The 21,527-nt window shown below is 50.2% G+C and overlaps 3 protein-coding genes and 1 pseudogene across 3 annotated transcripts; 1 reads left to right on the top strand and 3 right to left on the bottom strand.

Moving 5' to 3' along the window:
* Nucleotides 1–47: 47 nt before the first annotated feature.
* Nucleotides 48–5,800, top strand: SAPIO_CDS5077 (annotated as a pseudogene; the record flags this gene model as incomplete).
* Nucleotides 5,801–5,924: 124 nt separating this feature from the next.
* On the bottom strand, nucleotides 5,925–7,399 carry SAPIO_CDS5076 (uncharacterized protein; the record flags this gene model as incomplete). Its single annotated transcript, XM_016787473.1, has 4 exons — nucleotides 5,925–6,125; nucleotides 6,219–6,693; nucleotides 6,768–6,843; nucleotides 7,108–7,399. The coding sequence occupies 4 exons, from the start codon at nucleotides 7,397–7,399 to the stop codon at nucleotides 5,925–5,927; spliced, it is 1,044 nt and encodes a 347-aa protein (XP_016642975.1).
* A 1,504-nt stretch (nucleotides 7,400–8,903) lies between these two features.
* On the bottom strand, nucleotides 8,904–10,559 carry SAPIO_CDS5075 (Frp1; the record flags this gene model as incomplete). Its single annotated transcript, XM_016787472.1, has 3 exons — nucleotides 8,904–9,817; nucleotides 10,055–10,158; nucleotides 10,219–10,559. 3 exons carry the CDS (start codon nucleotides 10,557–10,559, stop codon nucleotides 8,904–8,906), a joined length of 1,359 nt encoding a protein of 452 aa, XP_016642974.1.
* A 5,318-nt stretch (nucleotides 10,560–15,877) lies between these two features.
* SAPIO_CDS5074 (uncharacterized protein) lies at nucleotides 15,878–20,473 on the bottom strand (the record flags this gene model as incomplete). Its single annotated transcript, XM_016787471.1, has 5 exons — nucleotides 15,878–16,379; nucleotides 16,446–16,746; nucleotides 17,557–17,666; nucleotides 17,731–20,230; nucleotides 20,467–20,473. The coding sequence occupies 5 exons, from the start codon at nucleotides 20,471–20,473 to the stop codon at nucleotides 15,878–15,880; spliced, it is 3,420 nt and encodes a 1,139-aa protein (XP_016642973.1).
* Between the last annotated feature and the right edge of the window lie 1,054 nt (nucleotides 20,474–21,527).

Raw genomic sequence — 21,527 nt, 5'->3', positions numbered from 1 at the left:
TCCTACCGAATTTTGGTGTCGAGGCCGCATCGACGCAAGATTGCTACATGTCCGCGATAAAACGGAAGTCGGGACCAGATGCGTCCAAGCATTCTTCCCAAAGTAAGAAGCGAAGACGCAGTGGTCTTAACTTCACTGCCGACGAAAGCAGCCCGCAAGCTCTTACCAGCACGCTTGCCGAAAGTCCACCCGGGGATATATCGAGGGATACTCTCCTCAACGAGATTCGTGATCTGGGTGGGGATGAAGAGGACTTACAACTTGTTCTGGACGCTCCATCCCAATCGGAGGACGAGCACGAGGAGTCCGTCCCTCCACTTCCGCACAATTTTCATACTGAGCTGGCGGAGTTTGCTGGGAAGCTTGGGTTTTCGCAACCTGTACACGGCTCCCCGCCTGTCTCAAGCGTGAGCACCACCGCTGCAGAACCGCCTCTGGCTTCGGATGGCCCGTCTGCTTTGCCGACGCAGATTAAGGGCATTGTATGTGCTGCACCTCTCGTGCTGATCCTACAGACAGCTCACTCTATTTCTAGGTGTTCGAACCGGTGGCTGAGTGGCACGCTGTCGGTCTACCAGATCTCCCGATTCCACTCTCCGACGACATATCGCCACATGCGCAAGCCATCCAGTCTCTCAAAGAGCATGCGTGGTCACTATTAGAAAACGATTCATCGATATATTCAAAGAGCTTTCTTGCGTCCTCGACACATAAATTTCTTTCAACAATCATGTCGTCCGGCACCATGAACGACAAAGTGTCCGCTCTAACCTTAGCAGTCCAGGAATCCCCCGTGCATAATGTGCGGGCACTAGAGGCCCTCCTGAACCTAGCCTCCAAGAAAAGCCGCAGCCAGGCCATTATTGCACTTGCTGCGATTGTCGATCTCATGGGACCTGGTCTCGTCTTGCCAGGAAATCGGAAGCTGGTGCAGTTTCATCATCAACCAGGACTCGTAGGTGCGCTGCAAAGGGATCGGATCTATACATGGAATCTTCCATCCAAGTTACCAGAAGGCGTGGCACCAGCTCATTTGATCTCTTGGGCTTACGAAGACTGGTTAAAGGCTGCATACTTCAAGGTAGTCCAACTCCTCGAAGTCTGGTCGAGCGATGATATAGACTATTCTCGGACAAGGTCCCTTGACTTTGTGTTTGGCCTTCTTCGAGAGAAGCCTGAGCAGGAAGTTAATTTACTTCGGCTTCTAGTTAACAAGCTAGGCGACAGGGACCGGAAACTTTCTTCTCGCGCGTCCCACTTTCTTCTTCAGCTCCAAGGTATTCACCCTGGTATGAAAGACGTAATCATTCGCACGATAGAGCACGAAGTGATCCTACGACCGGGGCAGCCGGTGAGGACTAGATATTGCGCTGTGACCACACTCAACCAAACCATTTTGAGTAGCAAGGAGGCACACGTGTCAGCAAATCTATTGAGGATATTCTTCGATATGTTTACCGCTATGCTCGGCAGCGGAGAAATGTCTTCCCTTCGAGGCGAGTTGTCCACCAGCACCGAACTGGCAAATTCGGAAGCGCTCGCCGAGAAGCTAGCTTCTGCGATTCTTACTGGCATAAACCGCACGATCCCATTTGTTGATGGGGATGAATCGACGTAAGTTCCCTGACACCGCAGCTACTCAATCTCATGAGACACGACTAAGACTAGGCAGCCTGGGAAAACATCTGGACACCCTCTTCAAGATTATCCATTCCTCAAATTTCAATACGAGCATCCAGGCGATGATGCTGATACAACAATTGACGGCCGCTCGAAATCTTGCCGGGGATAGACTCTACCGCGTTCTGTACGAATCGCTCCTAGATCCGCGGCTGTGTACCTCCTCGAAGCAGGCAATGTATCTCAATTTAATCTTGAGAACTTTGAGATCTGACGTTAACGTCAAGAGAGTGAAGGCGTTTGTGAAGAGACTTCTCCAGATACTAACACTCCATCAACCACCATTCATATGCGGAGCTCTGTATGTTATTTCGGAGCTTCAATCTCTATTTCCGGGTATTTTCACTCTGATCGAAGAGCCCGAGGAACAGAGGGAGCAAACAGACGAGGGTCCGATTGGTAATCCGAGTGCACGATATGATGGCCGGAAACGAGACCCGGAATACAGCAATGCCGACCACAGCTGCCTTTGGGATCTTGTGAGCAGCAATCATATCTGATCGATTTTGAGAGGCAAATCACGCTAACTAGTTATAGGTGCCTATCTTGCGCCATTTCCACCCTGCTGTGCTAGTATATGCGTCCTCGGTCCTCAGGTCCGTGAAAGCTCAGAAGCCGGATCTTGAAAGCCATAGCCTAATCCGGTTCCTTGATAAATTTGCTTACCGGAATCCCAAGGGCAAAGAAGTTACCCGAGGTGGCTCCATCATGCAGCCGCTACACTCTGCCGGTAGTGGATCAGATCTCTGGCTACGGAGCAAACGCACGTTGGTATCTAGCGACTTGGTGAATGACGTCAGCTTTTGGTCGAAAAAGATAGAAGATGTTGCAGCTGAGGACGTCTTCTTCTATGAATACTTCAGTCAAATCGGGCGGCCCGACGGCGCCGTAAGTTCCCATCCAGAGGCGGCATCCGGAGAGGGAGAAGACGAAGGCGAAGAGGATGAAGTGTGGAATGCGTTGGTGCCCGAGGAACCAGAGGATGATGTCTCCTTAGAGGACCTTGAGACTGCTTACGCCGAGACGGATGATTCTGGCGATGATATGGATGGTTGGAATGCGAGTGGTCTCTCTAGTGAGCTGGATGAGGATGAAGGAGGGGATGCTGCTGATGCTGGCCAAGTCGGCAACGAAGGTGGCGATGGCGCAACAAGTGAGAGTACAAAGCGAGCAAGTCGAAGAAAGAGGCTTCGGGATCTTCCGACGTTCGCGTCTGCAGATGATTACGCGGATATCTTGGCCCAGGAAGAGTAATTACAGCTCATTCCGAGCAATGCTAGGTTAGCCATATTTGACAATGAGACTACATCACAAAGAGGATCGTTGGTTGGGAGCTTCAATGTTTGTGTGCCACATAAGTAGAGAGATTTTATTTCACAAGGCTTTTTTAATGCAATGCCGGAGACCCACCCTGGCGGGTTCGCTCTTCCATCGGACCTCGGGATTTTTCTCCCGTCCATGCAGCGCCTACGCTAATTGGAAAAGGAGCTGGTTCAAATGTTGTCGCCGTTCATGCTTTGAATTAAAAATCAATGGTTATTACTTCGTACTCTCCTTCCTCTTGCATGTTTCGTGGAACGTATCGAGTCACCCGCCACTTGCCTCTATCCTCTCGACGAAGCCGCCCCGTCGCAAACTAAGAGCGCAAATGCGCGTTCACGTTCGATTCCCGCGCTTGCCTGGCTCGGTGCCGAATCTCCAGTCGCCTCACTTGGGATTGGCAAGGACGAGGTGGCCATATCAGAAGTTCAATGTATCCCCCATACGAGGTAGGTAGCTTTCGTGGTTTTCCTCTACACGGGACAGCCAGCGTCTGTTTTCTATTGCCCCGGGATTCGTGGCTGATCTGTCACCACGTTTATCATAGTACGGCCGACGAGTTCAACGGCTGGCGCCTCTAGCAAACCATCTCGTTTCCGGACTGCGGCGTTCATCGGTGTTGGTGGGCTTGCCTTCGCTACGGCTGGATTCCTCACAGCCATCTACTCTACTCTTCCTGCCAGCCTACTGGGTCTGAACTTTCTGTCAGACGAGGCGAGCCGATCTGCATACAACCCCACAGACGATCAGGCCCGCAGGGTTGACGAATACATAAATGCGCACCCTTTAACGAAGCGGCTGCGCGAGACCCCCGGGATGATCGAATCCCGACCTCACATGAAGATGCCCGAGGCTTTCAAGCAGCAGAGTCTTACAGCCGGTGTTTTGGCAGGGCCGGAGAAGATCGTGGTTCCACCTTACGCCTGGAAGGATGGCGAAGGAAAGTCGTTAGTTTCTATAGTCTACATTGGAAAAAATCTGTGTGGACATCCAGAGCTCGTGCACGGCGGGCTTCTGGCTACGCTACTCGACGAAGGCCTCGCTAGTTGTTGTTTTGCAGCATTGCCACACGAGATCGGCGTTACGGCCAAGCTTGAAATCAACTACCGAAAGCCGGCACAGGCGGGCAACTACTTTGTGCTTTCAGCGCGCACAACAAAGGTTGACGGACGCAAAGCCTGGGTTGAGGGGCGCATCGAGACACTCGTTCCAGATGGCCAGGCGCCAACTACGATTGCGGAAGCTAGCGCCCTTTTCGTATCTCCGAAGCATGCTTGGGTAAGTCACAAGTGTATCCAAACCTCGGTCTTTTCTCGCCTGTTGACGCGTTGATGTGATTTAGTTGATGCCCAAACTCCGGCCGTGAGTGTCGAAACACCAATTTCCAACTTTCCAACACTCCGACAGAGGATCGAGACCATTAAACTCTCTGTGTTGCGGTGTAAAATATAATTTTTGATAGGAATGGGCTTGATAGACTGGCGTCTTGGGCTGCCACATTGCAGGATAGAAACGACCCACTGTACATTCTAGAAGTCTTCTTAGATGTTGTCACTTTATGCATTGTTGACGCAATAGACTTTAACCGCAACCGGCGCCTCGCTTTACTCATACAGATGTACTGTTGTGACTTGTCCACGTCCATTTTGGCATTAAATGTCGCAGTTACTGTTGTAGTTTACTTTTCGGTCAAATTAGTTTAGATGCGAAGAGCAGATGACTAAAACTTCTTGCCGGAGCACCGCGAGTCGAGTCCGAACAGTTGAACCTGAAATGCGATTTCGGCGTGCTGCTTTCCATTGTTGGTGGGGTTGATGTTCTAGCAAGATCAAATGCGCTGCAAATCTGCCATGTATTAAATCTACCTGTCAAATCTACCCGCCACAGCAACAGGAAAAAAAAAAAGAAAAGAAAAGAAAAGAAAAAAAATTAGAGGAGGAAAGAAATCCGCAAAGGGTGCATCATCACCAGCATAACCGGTATCTAGAAGTTCCCTTTCGCAGTGCTGGGACCGAGATGGCTACGTGAGTCTTTTATGGTGTTCCTATTTCCCCAACGGATCTTCTTGGCCCGTTTCGTTGACATCCAACATCCATGGATCTAGGAACATTACCTGGCATCCCTCGCTTTCGAGGAAAGAGCGCTTTTCCCTCAGGGGACAGAAGGGGTTCACGATATGGCTGACGGGCCTTTCGGCCTCAGGAAAGTCTACCGTGGCCACTGCACTTGAGCAACATCTCCTGCACCTCGGACTCGCCGCGTATCGTTTGGACGGAGATAACGTACGGTTTGGCCTCAACAAAGATTTGGGCTTTTCTGAAAAGGACCGAAATGAAAATATCAGACGAATCGGAGAAGTCGCCAAACTGTTTGCTGACTCGGCAACTATTGCTATAACATCGTTTATCTCGCCCTATCGCGCCGATCGCCAGGTTGCTCGAGACCTCCATAGCCAGGCCAATGGCGTTGACGGGGAAGCTATCCCGTTCGTCGAAGTCTACGTCGATGTGCCGATCGAGGTTGCAGAGAAACGAGACCCGAAGGGCCTCTACAAGAAGGCAAGGGCTGGAGAAATCAAGGATTTCACCGGCATATCAGCACCATATGAGGAGCCACAAGACCCGGAGATTCATATCCGCACAGATCAGAAGAGTGTCGAAGAATGCGTTGCGGACATCGTTGAATGGTTAAACGCTAAGGGCCTAGTTGAAAAAACAGTCGCATAATGGCACAAGAACCTGTTTTCTAACAAACAACCAGAATCCTATCCCAAGTTATCCGTGAGGCCCCCGATCGCTAGGCGAAGTTTGCTAAGTTGAGCTGTATCGCATTTTCTCAAAATATATCCTGATATCTGGGATAACGGGACTGGATCTTTTGTCTGTTGTAGCCCATAGAAAAGAAAAGAGGGAAAAAAAGGCTTCTTATGGGACCTCAAGCTCAAAGTAGACGTAGGCGGTGTACTCGCTTGCAGCGGAACCGAGCCCTGCAGCTGCCATCTCGGAGGCCAAGGCGGTGTCATCCGCCACGTTACCTCGCTTATCCCTTCGGACGGCGTTTCCACCGAGGTATGAGAAATTGGAGTCGAGCGTTGTCTTCACCTTTTTGGAGGCCTTCGGTGTGGTCTAGGTCTCTGGTCGTCAGCTTCTTTTGCCAGGTTGCTTGTCACGAAAAGGGTAGCATTGCAGGGCCGGACTTGCCTTGATAAGGCTTGTGACATAGTCGAGGGGCAAGCCATATCGAAGGACCGCCTCCACGAAAACGCGCAAGACCAGAATATGTAGCCAAATTTGCACAGACTCACTCCAACCGGTGACAGCCATGCGCATAGCTTCGGCCCACGCTCTCTTTTCTTCCTGCGCGACACGGTCGAGCTCCCGCTGTTCCTCCTCTTTCCCGCCCTCTATGTATCGGTATTGGCGAGGAATCCACTTATGTTCGCGGCACTTTTGCAAAAACTCGGCACTGGCCTTCCGAAACGTAACGACAGTGAAGAGAACAAACTCATCATCTTGGGCTACCTGAAGTGCTGACCTGGGCACGACAAACTGGGCTAGAGTCTCGTAGCCTCGCAAAAAGTCCTTCTTGCCAATCTTTGGTACGGCAACTAGGTGGCTTTCAAGGTATTCGGAGCCTTGGACAAGAGTGGCAGGATCTACCACCGAAGAGAGAGATTTTGTTGATAGGTTGCCACTGCAGTCCAGCCGTAATTAGAGGGCGCACCTTGAGAGGAGGGCTACGGAGGTGATGAGGGAAACATAACTCACTTTCTCTGTCTCTCAAGCGATGCCAAGCTGGTCTTTACCGAGGTGTATTGATTGATCTTGGTCTTGATATCGTTATCTAGAGAACCAAGTTCCTGCAGCTGACTGTTAGATTACGTGAAACCGGGAGAGGGCTAGAGTGGCGTTTGGTGAGTGCGGGTTGGGGAGTCTTTGCGCGCCTTTTGAAGCATGCTAACAAGTTCGCTTAGAGGCTTATCTGGTCGGTAAAGAACGGTGTTCCAGGAGAAATCGGCGATGTACTGATCTGTTGATTCTGTGCTAGGGACGTTGGAGGTTAATCTGAGTTTGGTGCCCGTTAGAGAGTAATCTGAACATTACTGACTCTCATTTACTTTCTTATGCTGTGCAATCTTCCCTTCATCGCCACCCAGGAGAGACTTCAGAGAGTCGGCTACTTTGGATACTACGCCGGCACAGGTAGAATCCATTTTTGCCAGGTCGTCGGCTTGTTGCACTAACGCGTCCAGTGTGCCGATCTTAAAGCTAGGGATGCGATATGGGATAACGGTACCGAGGTCAGAAACGATTGATCGCAATGTGGCCAAGGCATCGTCCCTGTCCGAGGAGTCGAACGCTTCGAGGGGCAAGGAGAGGAGACTGTATTTAATCGCCATGGTTCAATGTTCCTTTGACATCTTGGGAACACTGCGGTCAATATTAAAGTGAAGTTGGCTGCCTGAAAGAAAGGCGCAAATAGGGGAAAGGGAGGGCCCAATGCTGCATATTGGGAGAAAGGAGGACAAACTAACGAAGGATCAAATTCGTTGATAGAAATCCTGCTGCCTCGAGAAGCTTGCAAGGCGGGGCGATCAATGCCTGGGGCAAGCCGCTGTCTCTATCTCGGGTTGCTGAGCTTTGGGACAACCCCGGTTTATCCGCCAGGATCAAAGCCGAAGGAAGGCGGTTTGTACTACACCGAGGTCTCAAGAGGTGGGATCAACAGCAGACCGCCGGAAACAAGGGAAAAGGAAATGGATGATGCTACTCGTCTTGCATCTACTCAGTGTTGTTTGGAGCTTTGCTAGTGGTGCAGCCATTGTGGGGGAGAACTAACTCCAAGTCGCCAAGACCTTATCTCGTCTTGTCTGACATGGTTAGTCAGCCGCGCCCATCACTTGACAGCACATGTCACAGTTTTGGACGACACGGCTTCCCTCAGAGTTGTTCCTCAGTATTTCTCGAAAGCTCTGATGACATCATGGTAGTCGGTGTATGCGTGGTGTCGCCAACGGTACTCTGACCGAGCTTCACTTGATATCTCTCGGGCCTTTCTTCCATTTCACGGATAATTCATTGATAGTGCTAAAAGAGGCGTATAACTCACGAAAAGAAAATTTTTCGGGGTCGTCTGAGACGTATTTATCCTAGCTACCCGGCCTTCATTTGAGCTAGGTTAGGTACCCGTCCACGATGAATAGAATTTTTTACGCGCATATCTTTACATATCTACCGGTGGCTGATATGAGAGTGTGTCCCCTGATTCTTTGGAGGGTAAAGCTGGAATCTCGAGATGCGCTCGGAGTTTGAGGAGCGTCTTACAGAGTAGCATCAATCTATTAACAGGGATACTACAAAGGTCCCCAAGGACCTAACTACAGGAGGGAAGAAGACCTCAGTTATGCAGTTTCGCCGAAGGCCTCCATAGCCAGCAAACTACTCACAACGAGTGAGGACAGGAAGTGTGAATGAAATATAAAACTTTATTTCCCAACCACCCTCAGGCGGATTATTTGTGCGGTATCTATCCCAGAATGCTCCATTTGTGTGCCCATTAATGAATATAACCAAACCCCAAATGATTATGATAAGCCTTAACAAGCCAACCGAACCAAACCAACGTCCGCACTATCCGTTATCCATACATTGTTCAACAAAAGAGATGAAATATATATATATCGAGAGAGAGAGAGAGTGTGTGTGTGTGAGAAAGAGAGAGCGCGTGTGCGTGTGCGTGTGCGTGTGCGTGCGTGTATATATGTGCACGCGCGAGAGAAAAATTTCGCGTGGATGGCTGCGTCAGAGCAGAGGCGAAAGCTAACGTTTTATGGTGTGAATATATGTGCAGAAAGTGGAAAAGTATAAACAAACGAAAATGTGCTGTTTCTTCTCTGGAAATGCTTAGAGAAGAGGATCGACCATCCCACTATCACCGACATCGTTCTCGAAAGCCTCGGCTGGTGGACGAAGTGAGTCTGGCGCATTGCGACCATACCACCATTCATCCTCCTCCTCCAGGCCGTCTTCGCGAATGAGTTCAAGCATGACCTGGGCATTACGCAAGATATCTTGCGACCGCTGAACAATTTTCCTGTCGAGAATCAATGTTTCAGCGGTCAACAACCATATATGCTGTAAGGTCGGTAAATCGGGTAATAGTTGTCGAGCGTGGTCCGGAGCCAGCGAGGCCATGGGCATACCCGCTGCTAGGCTGGTGCCAAAAACGAAGTTCGTCGAGTTAATTAGAGCGGGATCAAGCGGCGGGAGGGGCGGGTTGTTGGCATGTCGCATAGCGCTGTTCTTTAGCGCAGCCATAGACTTCTTCCGGCCGATGCCCATAATTGATCGCTTAGGCTTTGTGGGAGGCTCAGGAGTCAAGGCCACGGAGGAATACCAATGGTCGACGGCACCCCGGCGGGAGTTGTATCCTCCGATCTCCCAAAACCGCTCCACTTGCCTCAGCCCACCCAGGCAGAGAATGGCGGCATGGACTTCATCTGGTGGCTTTTCTCTCAGATAGCCACGAAGAGATCGTTCAACTCGACCGGCATATGAAGGGGGCCGTAGTTGGCGACAGAATGAGGAAATGACGAGTGGGAATACTTGGTGGACTCGTAGTAGCGTTTTATCGTCGTACATGTTCATGATTTTAACTTCGATAGGGTTGAGGGTGTACGGTGTATGTCGCAGGCCATAACCGCCGTGCTCCGCAATGTGCTCCAGGTGCAGCTTCCGGTACATCTCAAAGAAGTGGAAAATGGTGAATAACAATGGTATCAAGCGCCGTCGCATTCGTTCCTGCTGCGGGGCAAAGTCTAGTTTTTGCGCCTTGGTGGTCCTGAGAAATATTTCTTTGGTTATCCATTCACACATTAAATGTGACAATTTCGCTGCGACATGAAGCCTATGCCACAGGCCGCAGAGATAATAAAAATCCGCTTTGGATGGATCCGGGGCGGGATATAGTCGGACAGCATAAGCGGGTATATGATGATCCAGATGATATCTGACTATTGGCCCTTCGTTGAGTGTGATCAGGGTATGCCACGAACGGGAAACCCGCCGCAGGTTCAAAATATCGGAGAGAGGAAGTGAGTTGATGATTTGAATCTGAAGTTCGCTGGGTAACGAGCGGAAAAGATCGTCTAGGGGTACCCTGTTGAAGACGTTAGCCGATGCTGAATGATCTCCAGTGTCAATGCGTGACGACGCTTACCGTGCCGGTGTGGTTAAGTCGCCTGCTGGCTTGGATGAATACGATGGTGATGTCGGTACGGGCGGAGTAGGCTTTGCGTGCAGGAGAGAGACTTTCGAGCGCAATCCAAATAATCGGCTTCGCTCCGAGCGCTTGTGGTCCGGGGGACGAATGGTCGCAACTTCGCTCTCGCATGGTTTTGACGACGACCTCAGGGGTAAAATGAAGGTTGAAGACTGGATGGAGTGTGGTTGTGAGGGCCCGGGAAGAGACGACGTCGCCGCCTCGGGAGCATCGCCTAATTGATTGAGTTTACTAAAATATCGTTCCGAGGCGAATTCGGTGATGTGTGGGGGATCCATGGTTGCTACGATGACTCGGCCACTCGCCGCCGGTTTGCTCTGGGGTTGAAGGACGGAGCGATTAAAACGAGTTGAATGTCGTGGGGAATAGGATCGCGAGGACCTTTTGGAGGTCAGGGTTTAACCTCGTCATGACACGGCCACGGTGTGGACCTCTGTGTCACAGGTCAATGACAACCCTGAGATGAGCCTCCATTAGGTTGTTCTGGGCGCTTGATCGATGAATCGACTCGACGGCTGAACGAGAAACGACAATGCTATTCGAGCAGTGTTCGGTCCGGAGAGAGCTATGCACGATGATACGGAATAGACCCTCCGTGCACCGACAGAGGCGTAGATCTGTAATTGATGATCTCGACGACGATGTGTGGAAATACGTTGGATGTTTCCGATGGATAGCGTTCCGGCCTTTTGTTTGGAGTGAGGGCGACTCGACGAGCGGAGTGGCGAGGCGAGTCTTGGTCTGAGAGCGAGTCGGTGAGGTGAATGACCCTGACACGATCCAATTTGGAGCAGCCAAGGCGAGTTTGCGGAATATGCGTAGGTTAAATTTCGCTCGCGAATGAATTCGAGTCGCAGGCCAATATCGTACGAAGTCAACAGGATAGACGAGATGGAGAGGTCGGAGAATGAGGCGGCGATCGTGGCTGTATGGAAATGGGTGTTGCAAGAAGGGTGTCAGAAAAGAAAGAGAGAGAGAAGGTGCGGAAAGGCGCGTGGCCTGGCACTAACTAATGTCGGTGGATGGGACGGCGTTTTGGCCGGCGTAATAGTGGGGAGTGTCAAAGAAAGACCTGTCCAGCGGCAATACTCCGAATAGCCCCTACATATCTGTGCCAATAGCCGATCAAATTTGGCGGACGTGCAGGGGAGCGAGCCCATAACGGTTCCGTAATAAACACATAACGTCAGTCACAGCCCAAGAGCGAGAATCAATTATACGGAATTTTAATGTGTTAACGACACAGCGGGACAAATGAGACACTCTACACCAAGTGCCATTCACCCACGAAACTCCAAACACATGCTGTGACCAACTGACAGAGAGCCTGCCTAAGGGGACTTCGATTTTGCTCTCCTTATTATCCCTTTATTTTATTGTATTTTCTTATTATTTATAAGAAAAAAAAGTTTGAAAATGGGCTTGAAAATAGTCCTGTATGAAGTGGCTAGGCCTCATCTTGGATTTTGATTTCTTTGATATTTTTTTTCCCCTTCCTTCCGACTAAGCAGTGGTGAACCATATTTGATCCCTGACATTTCCATGCGCGGTCCGATAAGCATACCTGGTGAGGGCGATCCTCACTCTCCCCGAATTAATCCTGTGGTGTCGGTTATCAGCATAGGCCCGCGGAAGGGGGTTCAGAGCACAGAATTAAAAGGTTTTTCTCCTTCCATCACTACGGTATTATCATTCGCAAGGTACTGGAAATACTATGTCCACTAGCCTGCCTCGACTGATAGCTTCGGCCGTTTTCGGTCTTTCTTTTGGGGCCCATCCACCGCACCCGAACTGCCCTGTCCGACAACACAATGGCCTCTTTAAAGCGCTATCACTCATCTCTAGAGTAAAAGTCTCTGATGAAGCAACGAGTACATCCAATACGTGGCCCCGTTTTCCCACTTCGTAATATCCAACGTTAATCGTCGAGCATCAAAGATCTCGAAGAAAATTGGGGAGTACTTCGTAGATGTTCATTGGTCTGGTCGACAATTGGTTTTATGAGTCGGGGAAAACTGACCAAGGAGAAATATAAAAGAAGGGGCCCAGCCCTCACTCTCCGCGGCGTCGCTCGTCCATCGAGTGATGGGCTGAAACCTCGTAATTACTTCGCACCCTTCCTTTATCTGAGTGTTCCTCTCTGGAACCGACCCATCCCCAAAAAGCAGGCTGTGAACCCATCACTGCCAACAGCTATGTACTGGATAGTAATACATTCTATATTACTTCGCATAATAAGAAGGTACCTCTCTTTACCTCGGCCCCTGCGATACTTTTGTAGTAACGCCTTAGTACAACCGTGACAAGTCCGAGTACACCTTGGAGGGTAATGTATCATCATTACTCCCCGCACGCAACGGGATCATTTAACCAGTACTAGAGAGGTCACGGAAAATATCGTCGAGGTACACTCAAACTAAATTAAAGGTTTACAGTACTTTTAGATACCTAGATCTTACCCTGCACTACTTTGTTAACTTAAATTACGATGCTCCTCCGGTTGAATTAAATTAGTGTAATACTCAGTGCTGCGTCTCTCCGAGAATAAGCAAGTTCCATCCCATCTGCATTTTTGGAAACCGTAAACGGACCGTCTCATCCACCCTCAAGGGAACACTTGGACAATCAGGAGCACGAGGAGACATCGCGAAATATGGAGGTGCATTCTGATTATCAGAAGCAGCCCGAAGTAGATAAAATCCAATTGCAATGGGAGAGCAGCAGAGGACATGATTAGGCCGGACAATGATTGCGGCTCATCCTTCATACGAAGTCGACAGTGGACAGAGAAACGACTTCCATCGTTGATCGTTATTCCGTAATCTGTACGTAGCCCCCCCCCCCCTTCCCAATAGAGTCAATTTACTCGGAATTATGCCGATGTCTGGAAGAGAGGATCATCGTCCACGGCCCTACTCCGGCCGTTTTCCATCCCCACCCATCCTTTTCCACTTAATAGTACTTCGTACGAAGTACATAACATTCTTTTCTCGCCCACTTCTTCGCACACAGTGTTGTAATGGTGGAACAAACAAGACCCATGTTTGCGAGGTGCTCAACTGACTGATTGTTGGCAGAACATTGCATGCGAGAGTGTAAGCTTCTTCGCTGGAAGATCCTCGTGTCTCCTATGAAGTAAATAAAGGAGGTGTGTTGTGTGTTGTAAGATGGGTGGATGCCTTGGGGGCATCGTGAGGTGGATTGCCGTTGGAAACCCAACGGTCGGTGTTGTTGGTGTATTTCTTCCATTTCTTTGGATGTGACTCTGGGTGAGAGTTTATTCTTGCTCTTGATTTGAAACTCATGGAGCCATCCCGGAACTCGCACGACCTATAGGGCTAAATGCGTGGATGAGTTCCTGGATGATATGCTCTGTACCTAGTGTATACTGGTTGTACAACACACAAGAATAGCATCCTCTCTTCTTTGGCAGATTGGTTAAATTGATTTACTTCTTTCGAAGTAGAGGTGTGGTCTCCGTGATCAACGAGGTTGGGTTTGGCGTGATCCAGCGTTTGATGCCTTGCTTAGTATTTGCCGTCCTTATCGGCATGCTCTCAGTGTACATATATGGAAATTACGGGTCTCTTCTTGATTTACATTGATGGATGTCTATGTAAATTGCCGTTCCTAGCAACACCACAGCAGCAGGCTTAGGGATACTTGGAGAGCCATTATGGGAAAACACCTCGTGTGACCTACGCACTCGTGAATAGAACTTGGCGTAGGGCTGTTTCGATTCCTTATTTTTGAGCATTCCCAAATCCACTATCGTGGTTTGCGTCCCTTTCAGCAACGTGGTTTTTGGTGGATGCGCCCACCTAATGGTTTTCCTCCCATCAACGCATACTCATCCATGTCTTCTTAGACGACGTTTCAAACGCCCGTGATCAACTTGGTGCGGGATTACTAGTCTAACTAGAGTACAGATCTACTATGTAAGTGGTCGAGGGACTTTGCCTTCCGACTTTGTCAATCTCCTCTCGTCATGAAAACCGTCTCGGATGTCCAGGGGGATGGCGCTGGGTTTCCAGGGCCGGTAGTCCCCGGGATTGGCTTGATCGAAGCGTCGCGTCCACCTGAAATGATTGCCTTGTCCCGGATTGAGTTCGAACCTGCCAATAGCGAGAATGGAACAAAGGTGCTGATGGTAGAATGGGATACATCCTGGCCTGAACGACTGGACTGCCGGGCATACGAGAAGGAGACGCATGTCAGTCATGCAGCGGGGCCCCAGTGGATAACCAAACATGTTGATGGTTGGGAAGTATCATGGCAAGGAACGTCTACTGCTCTTGCTACGAGTGATAGGGCAGCTAGGGTCCGAAAGCGCGTGTATTTCTTGCTTCCCCCTGGAGCCCGCATTCCAAAACTCGTCCGAATCACTCACTCTACTGGGCTCATCCTCACAACAAACCCATTACCCGCAATCTTTCCCGAAGAATTCGGGGTGCAGAAAGAGAGAAAGGGGGTTCTTCGTAAGTTCACGTAAACTTCCGAAAAAAAGGATTTCCGTGACCCCGCGCTGCCAATTTTTGAACGTTCAAGCCCTTCCAGCGACTAACTGGTCATCACGTTACCAGACGAGGCATGGGCAAAAAATCGTCTAGCAGATCTGGACGAAGAGATTCGCGCCGAAATGAGAGAAAATACCGAAGGCGTGGGCCTTGAAATGGCACTCCAGGAGAAGCATTGGCTTCTGGACCACTTTTCCTTTGAGACAGAAGAAGGCTGTGCAGCGTCGCTAACTCGGGGGCCAGTTGTGGCCCCAACGCCGGCGAAGTCGCAACTAGGTACCAGCCGGCTTACGGATCATTGGCGAGGGCTAAGACTGGCAACTTCTCCGGAGGATCTTGGACTTGTGCCAAGGAGTAAGTCGACATATGCCTGAAGTCTTTTAAGAGCTGCTGACCAAGATCAAGCTAACAATAGACCCATCCTAATAACTGCATTTGTGGACTCAATGACGGTGCCGCCTTGCTTTGAAACGTTGGCTGAAAATAGCAACCGAGCACGAGTGAACTGGGTGGCAGCAGATAGGTCTTCTGCAAGTGGAGAGACAAAACGCGGGGGCGCCTGTGAAAACGACAATGAAGAAGATCTCTTTGCGTTGCCAATAAGTCCTCGGAGCCCTGAGATGGAAAGAAGCCCATTCAGCCTCCTGTAGGCGAGGGTAGCCGCTCCGCTACCGACAACTGAGAAACCGAAAGGGGATGGAGGCCATTCCCACCCAAAACTCGTATGGACTGGGTCTCTATTAATATATACGGGACAACGGGAAAGGCGATCAAAGCGTGGCCATGACAGTCAATATTGAGCGTGAGGGCGTCGCCAATGACGCCGCCGAGAGAGCTGGGCTCGTGAGCCTGCGGCCATACGCGTCGTTACGCACCGGGAGCGGAGGGAACAGAAGCGTCTGGTAGTGGACGATGAAATAAATATTTAACCGCCGTCGGGAGAGACCAGAGCTTGCTGCAGAGTGCGTGGCGTCGGGTTGGCAAGGCATCAATGAATAAACTCTTATTTCGATATAGACTTCGTTGGAAAGGGGTTGTGATAGCTTTTGTTGCTTGTCTTTGAGAAAAGGTGACGCGACCTATCTCCAACCACCAACCCGCCCCTCGTCCCAGCGGTCTTTTCGTTCTTGGCGCGAGTAGTAGAGAATTTTCGCTTCACGGTATCGCCTTATCCAGTCGATCACCTCCCTCTCGGAGGCTGCACTTTCGGTACCACTGCCTTCAATAAAACTCTCCTCGAGTGCGTGGCATACCATCCCTTGCTCCTGGACACCGTGGGAAAGACGTTGGTATAGAGATGCCGGAGAGAATGGACCAAGTACGCCATCCAATTCCGCCTGTTTCTGACGCCATTGCCTCTCGAGAGCGTGGGTGGATAACAACTGAGCTTGTGCCGAGTCTCTCTCAGCAGAGACCCGAAGTTCTAGCTCAGTTAACCGAGACGCGAGCTCGGCGTTTTCTAGCAGTGCGGTGCGGAGAGATTCGTAAGATGTTGAGAGTGAAGGGTGGATAGTCTCTGGAGCATGTGTTGCGGTTCTCAGAAGACGGTCGTCCGTCAAAATTGCAGCTAGCTGCTGCTTTCTGAAGTAAACGACTGATGTAAGCGCGATCAGATACAGATGAATATGCTGCGTGGGGTTGACCTACGGCATATCTTGTAATGTGGCGGGCATCCAGCCAGCACCAGGATCACGGCTTTGGGAGGAGTCATCATCACGGATGGAAGGTCGATGCGGCGTAAGGGCTGGGGTGAAGTGCGGCACTACAGTGATCGGCAAGCTTTCGTTGGGTCCCTCAAAGTTGGTGTTCGGTTTTGGGGGAAGAACCGGAGGAGACGAATCCATCTTTATATTGGACTTAATCGCTCGTTCGTCACGAGGTTTTCCGATGGAAGTGAACTGGAGGGAGAGCAGGTCTTCGTATTTCAGGAGCTCCCAGCGCTCCCTTGCTCATAGTATGGTGATGAGCTGTTGCACCCATAGTGTCCTTGTTGTCATTGGGTAAAAATTTCCAGAGAGCTTAAACCAGCCGTCAGTGGTGTTCGGCTCTTCATTACATAATAAACCCACAATCCTCTTGTCAGTCAACTTGGATTTGCACAATTGTTAATATAAAAAAGTATTTGTGACATGCCAATTGACCTACACCAAGGTAAATACAACTGTACAAAGTACTTCACTGTTCTTACAAGACGCGTCCGCCTTTCGAGTTTCAAGTCTTGGGACCTCAACGACGGAAGCAGCTGGCAAGCCCTGAACATTTGATCCATTGCTCCCTCTTCGCTACATTCCTTGGGAGGCGGGTACGAACCAACCTACGCCCGAGCACTCGGTATCCCTCCTAGTCCCTCCCGGCGGCCGCGGAAGTTATGGACCATAAATCTCGTGCCCAGCCCGCCTCTCTTAGCCTTTTACTGCTAGACCCCACCGTTTTCTTGTCACCCGTAATAACAGCTAGCGCTTTGCTACAAGAGGCAAAAGCCTCTACAAGCTCTTTCATCCGGCGCGTTTGGATGAAGCTGGCTGCGATGTCTGAGTTCTTGTCGGCGACGACGACGGCCAATTCCATACATTCAAGGAGGTTGTCTCGTGAGAGACATGTCCCAGCGAAGTGCAATGTGCTCACGTACGCTAGGATAGTTTCCGGCAGATACTTCGTCCTCAAGTTTGCAAGCTCAGAATCACCTTCTTTCTCCACGTGTAAGCACCATGTCTATCTCGATCTCTACAGAGAAGCGTTACCACATAGGCTGGCTTACCTTGTATTCCCGGCAGGAGCCAACCCCCAAGAAGTGGCTCCATATGATCTTTGAGCGCCTTGACCTCGACGCCAACCTCGGTCCAGAAATCGCGGGGGGTATTCAAATCCCTGCCTCAGGTTGATTAATTCGATGTACTCTCAGTGTATAAACGTAGTGAAAATGAGTACGTACTCTCTAGATAGCTGAGCGAGAGATGCAAGGGTCTCCATCGTATCCAGTGCTCTCACTAAGGCCTCCATGTCGTGAAAGTTCCGAGCATCAGCTGCCACTTGAGCGGGAGAACCCGAAAAGGAGGGAAGAGCGTTGAGCTGTCGCGCCCAGAAGCTAATGTCAGTGAAATCTGGATGCTCCGGATCGCCAGGACTGGGATTCTGAGTTCGGTTGCCGATCAAGCCAGAGAAGCTGATCCTCCGAGCAAATACCCGAGCCGAATTGAGAAACGTGTTTTCTAGAAACGAGCCAAGATCAGTTAGCCTAGAATTTACGCCAGTATCAGGTAGAGAGAGGAAGACCATACTGAGGAAGTACTTGTAAATTTTTGTGCCCGTGGACAAAGCATCTGGCCAAGCGTGGTCTACTTCAAGTAGCCATTCAACAGTTCGTATCAAGAATTCGTGCGCCATGGGAATTGCATCAGGGTCGTCACCGAAAAAGTCGGCTCTAACGAGGCGGCCGTACTTGAGGCTGTGATCAGTATTGTCGCCAACGACGCGAAACAGCGTCTGGTTCTCGCGGGAGCTGCCGTCATTGACCAGCGTGTTCAAGCGTAGCGCCGCCTGTGTTTTGACGAATTTGAGACTATCCAGGCCAGCCTTTCCAATTAGATTTATTGCCAAGGCCCGGGAGGTGGGTTCAACTATGTGAATAAGGTTACGGCAGAGCGCATCGTATTGCCTTGATTCACTTAAGGTAGAACAGTAGAGGGGAATCAACTCGTAAAGCCCAGAGAGTCTCAGCAAACTGACGTAGGCAACGATGTTGTTCTGTTGGATGTCGCGTCTCATGGCGTCCTGGCTCACCACGGCACGTAACTGCGGGTACAGTTGCTCTAGGAGCGACAAAACGATATAGATATGCGAGACTACCCGTAATCCGCAGTGGTGATCCAGCCGGAAGTATCGATCGGTGTCGACCTCTGACTCAACAAAACCGTGCGGGAAGATAAGTTTGGATTCGATATTCTGATTCGCATGAAGTGCCAGGGCAAACCCCTGGTCGAAAAAGTATCGCTCAAGGTCCTTCGCGAGGGTAGAAGCCAGAAGGACCTTCATAGGGTCACGAGCCGCTACCATTGTGGCATTGTTCGACTCGAGCAAGCGAAGAAAGCGTCTTTCAGGTGAACCGGATTCTCCGTGGTACTGGGGGGGGTCAAGGAAAGGGGTTGGTTGCTGTGAAATGCTGACCACTGCTTCTGGCATACATTTTGTCAAGACAAAAGTGTCAAACTGGCTCCGGAACAACGAGTTATAGTGTGCAAATACGAAATCTTCCCAAGTCTTGCAAACAGCTTCCACGCTGGGGACATCGCCCCCCAATATGCCATACACAGCGCGCTCGTAGAGGCCTGGAGGACCCTGGCGTGCGACCGCCAAGCAGGCACGCATCCACAAAGCGAGTGCCTCGGGAGGCTGGTCCGGTGAGGCGTTGGCTTCATGGTCGCCCAGGTGAATGGCCGTCATAGAAACAGCGCGCCATCCTTCTGTGCGTTCTCGGCACCACTCCTCAATTTCCCTTGCGCTACAACCTCTTCGAAGAAGTTCAAAACAACCGAGCCAAATTGCTCGCTCAAAATATTCGTCCTGTGGCTCGAGGTTCCTTCCCTGCCGGGTGGTAGAATCGGGGTCTAGCTGTGTAACCAGCGGAGACTTCGAAGCATTAACATGGGACTGGGAGACATTGGGCGATGTAGGGTCAAGGACATGTGGCCATGCTAACACGCTCTTCCTTAATTTAATCGTAGACCTTGTATGTATCCATCCGTGGGCAATGATGTCACCACGATCGGCATTTTTTTGGAGGTCTTTGACGAGATCGTTGATATCAGGTCCATCGGCCGCAATAACCTGGAGCCAGCGTAATACGGCTTTGCGTTCCATTGCCAATGGGGTGCTGTTGACAAATTCGTTCCAGAGGGTTGGCTTCTGAGTGCGAACGCTCGAAGGCCGACTTGGTAACGTCTCGGCGTCGGGGTATCTTATTGGTAACAGTTGGCGCAGGAGGTCCCAAATCTGTGCTTCTTGTTTCCAGGCGTCCGCTTCTCGGCTAGGATCCGGAACCACATCTTCGCTATGGAGGCTACCCATATCCATCTTGACTTCACCCTTCAGCATAGCGCCCGGGGGGTGGTAGCCGTTCCTCGGGCCAAGGAGCTGGTATCGCCTCGATGCATACTCATAGTAGCTCTCGACAAGTTTAAGAACTCGGGATCGTCGTTCCGATATACTGCCCCTGTTATCAAGGCAGTCATCCAAAGCGTTGGCAAAATACTCTATCTCTGGTCGAGCTGGGAGCACCTGCGCCTGCTCCGACTTTTGAGAGAGGGTTGATGCATCATCCATGTCGGGCTGCGCTATGGCATCGCGCATGGTATTTGGGTGATATGCGGCAGCGCGAGAAATTTTGATCAAGCGAAGGCTCTCGATACGGGGTCGAGCCTTGCTTCGAGGAGAGGCTAGGAATTTTTCCTGTTCTTTCGTGGTCGCTTTGCGGTGTATCCGTGCCTTGCTTCTGGATACAACAGAATTAGAGGAAGGCAGGAAGAAAGCTCGTCTAAGTCGACTAAGCAAATCAATTAATGAGAAAGTAATTCGGACGTTGGCACAAGGTGGCTGCACTGAAGGAGTTCGAGGTGGTGGGTGACCTTACAAGAATGGACTGTCACACCCAGACGCGTGTTGATAAACTTACCGAGCATGCGAAGAACTGACGCTGACAGCAGCGATTTGCTACTGGTCAATAATATTTCTGCATACAGCAATACAGAGGGCAGCGGGATTGGAGCAAATTGCGTTTCAATTTTCATGGAGCTCAATTCTTAATTACCTAATCAAGCAATAACGGGAGCTTAAAAATGATTCTATCCCAATGCCGAATTTAACCTTTCTCTTTTCCCTCAATTATGTCTATGGCATTCATATTAGAGTCCCGGAACAGGCTCCTCAATACTTGTTCAGATTCAGAAGAATCTCTTGCGTGCTCAATGATCGCCTATAAGAAAACGCTGGCACTTTCCTATAATGTTGCCAAGGATATACTTGCTGGCAGACGTCTCTACGGAATAGTGCTATATGCCTCAGCTCATTCGGAGCCTCTTTCTATTTTTGCCTCGTTTCTCTCATCAAACGTAATTTTATCTCGAGTGCGCTTGGCTTTGGGCAGCTCGGTGACGTGGCGTCATCGCCATTCACGTTGTAGAACTTCTCGCAACACTCGTAGAGATCGGAAATAATATCCTGGCACCGTGCCTCATTAAACCCATTCCGGCTCAGGCAGGCTGGAAGATGCTCGATGAGTGTCCGATCATGCGAATAAAACAAAAAGAACAGACAAAAATAGAACTGAAAAGTCGACCTTCAAGGCCGTTTAACTCGAAACATACACTGAATGGCACACTGGTGTTTCGTAGGATTTTGTTAACTGAAGTACATAGTTCATTACAGCAACTACCACTCACAGCTTGAGCTTGACATGGCGGGCTCTTTCCCTGGGATTGGCTCGCGGCCATGATCTTGAATTCGGACCAAGAGTATCTTTAGTCAATGCCATATTTCGTAGTTAGACTTGCGACATGGACTCCTGGGAACGTACATTTCCTTTGGCACCTCTTGACGGATCGAGGGGATATCGAGCGGGTTCGTTTGCACTTCGAATTTAGTAGGGCAAAACGAGCAGAAAAAAGAAGAAGAAAAGGACAAGAAAGGTAAAGAGAAGAAAACGGATGGTTCTGGTAGGTGTTTGTAGGTATTTGT

This window comes from Scedosporium apiospermum, assembly GCF_000732125.1.
Source record: "Scedosporium apiospermum strain IHEM 14462 chromosome Unknown SEQ_SAPIO_0096, whole genome shotgun sequence".
Lineage (NCBI taxonomy): Eukaryota > Fungi > Ascomycota > Sordariomycetes > Microascales > Microascaceae > Scedosporium > Scedosporium apiospermum.
The sequence above is the reverse complement of the archived record's forward strand: the minus strand, read 5'-3'. Positions and strand labels throughout refer to the sequence as shown.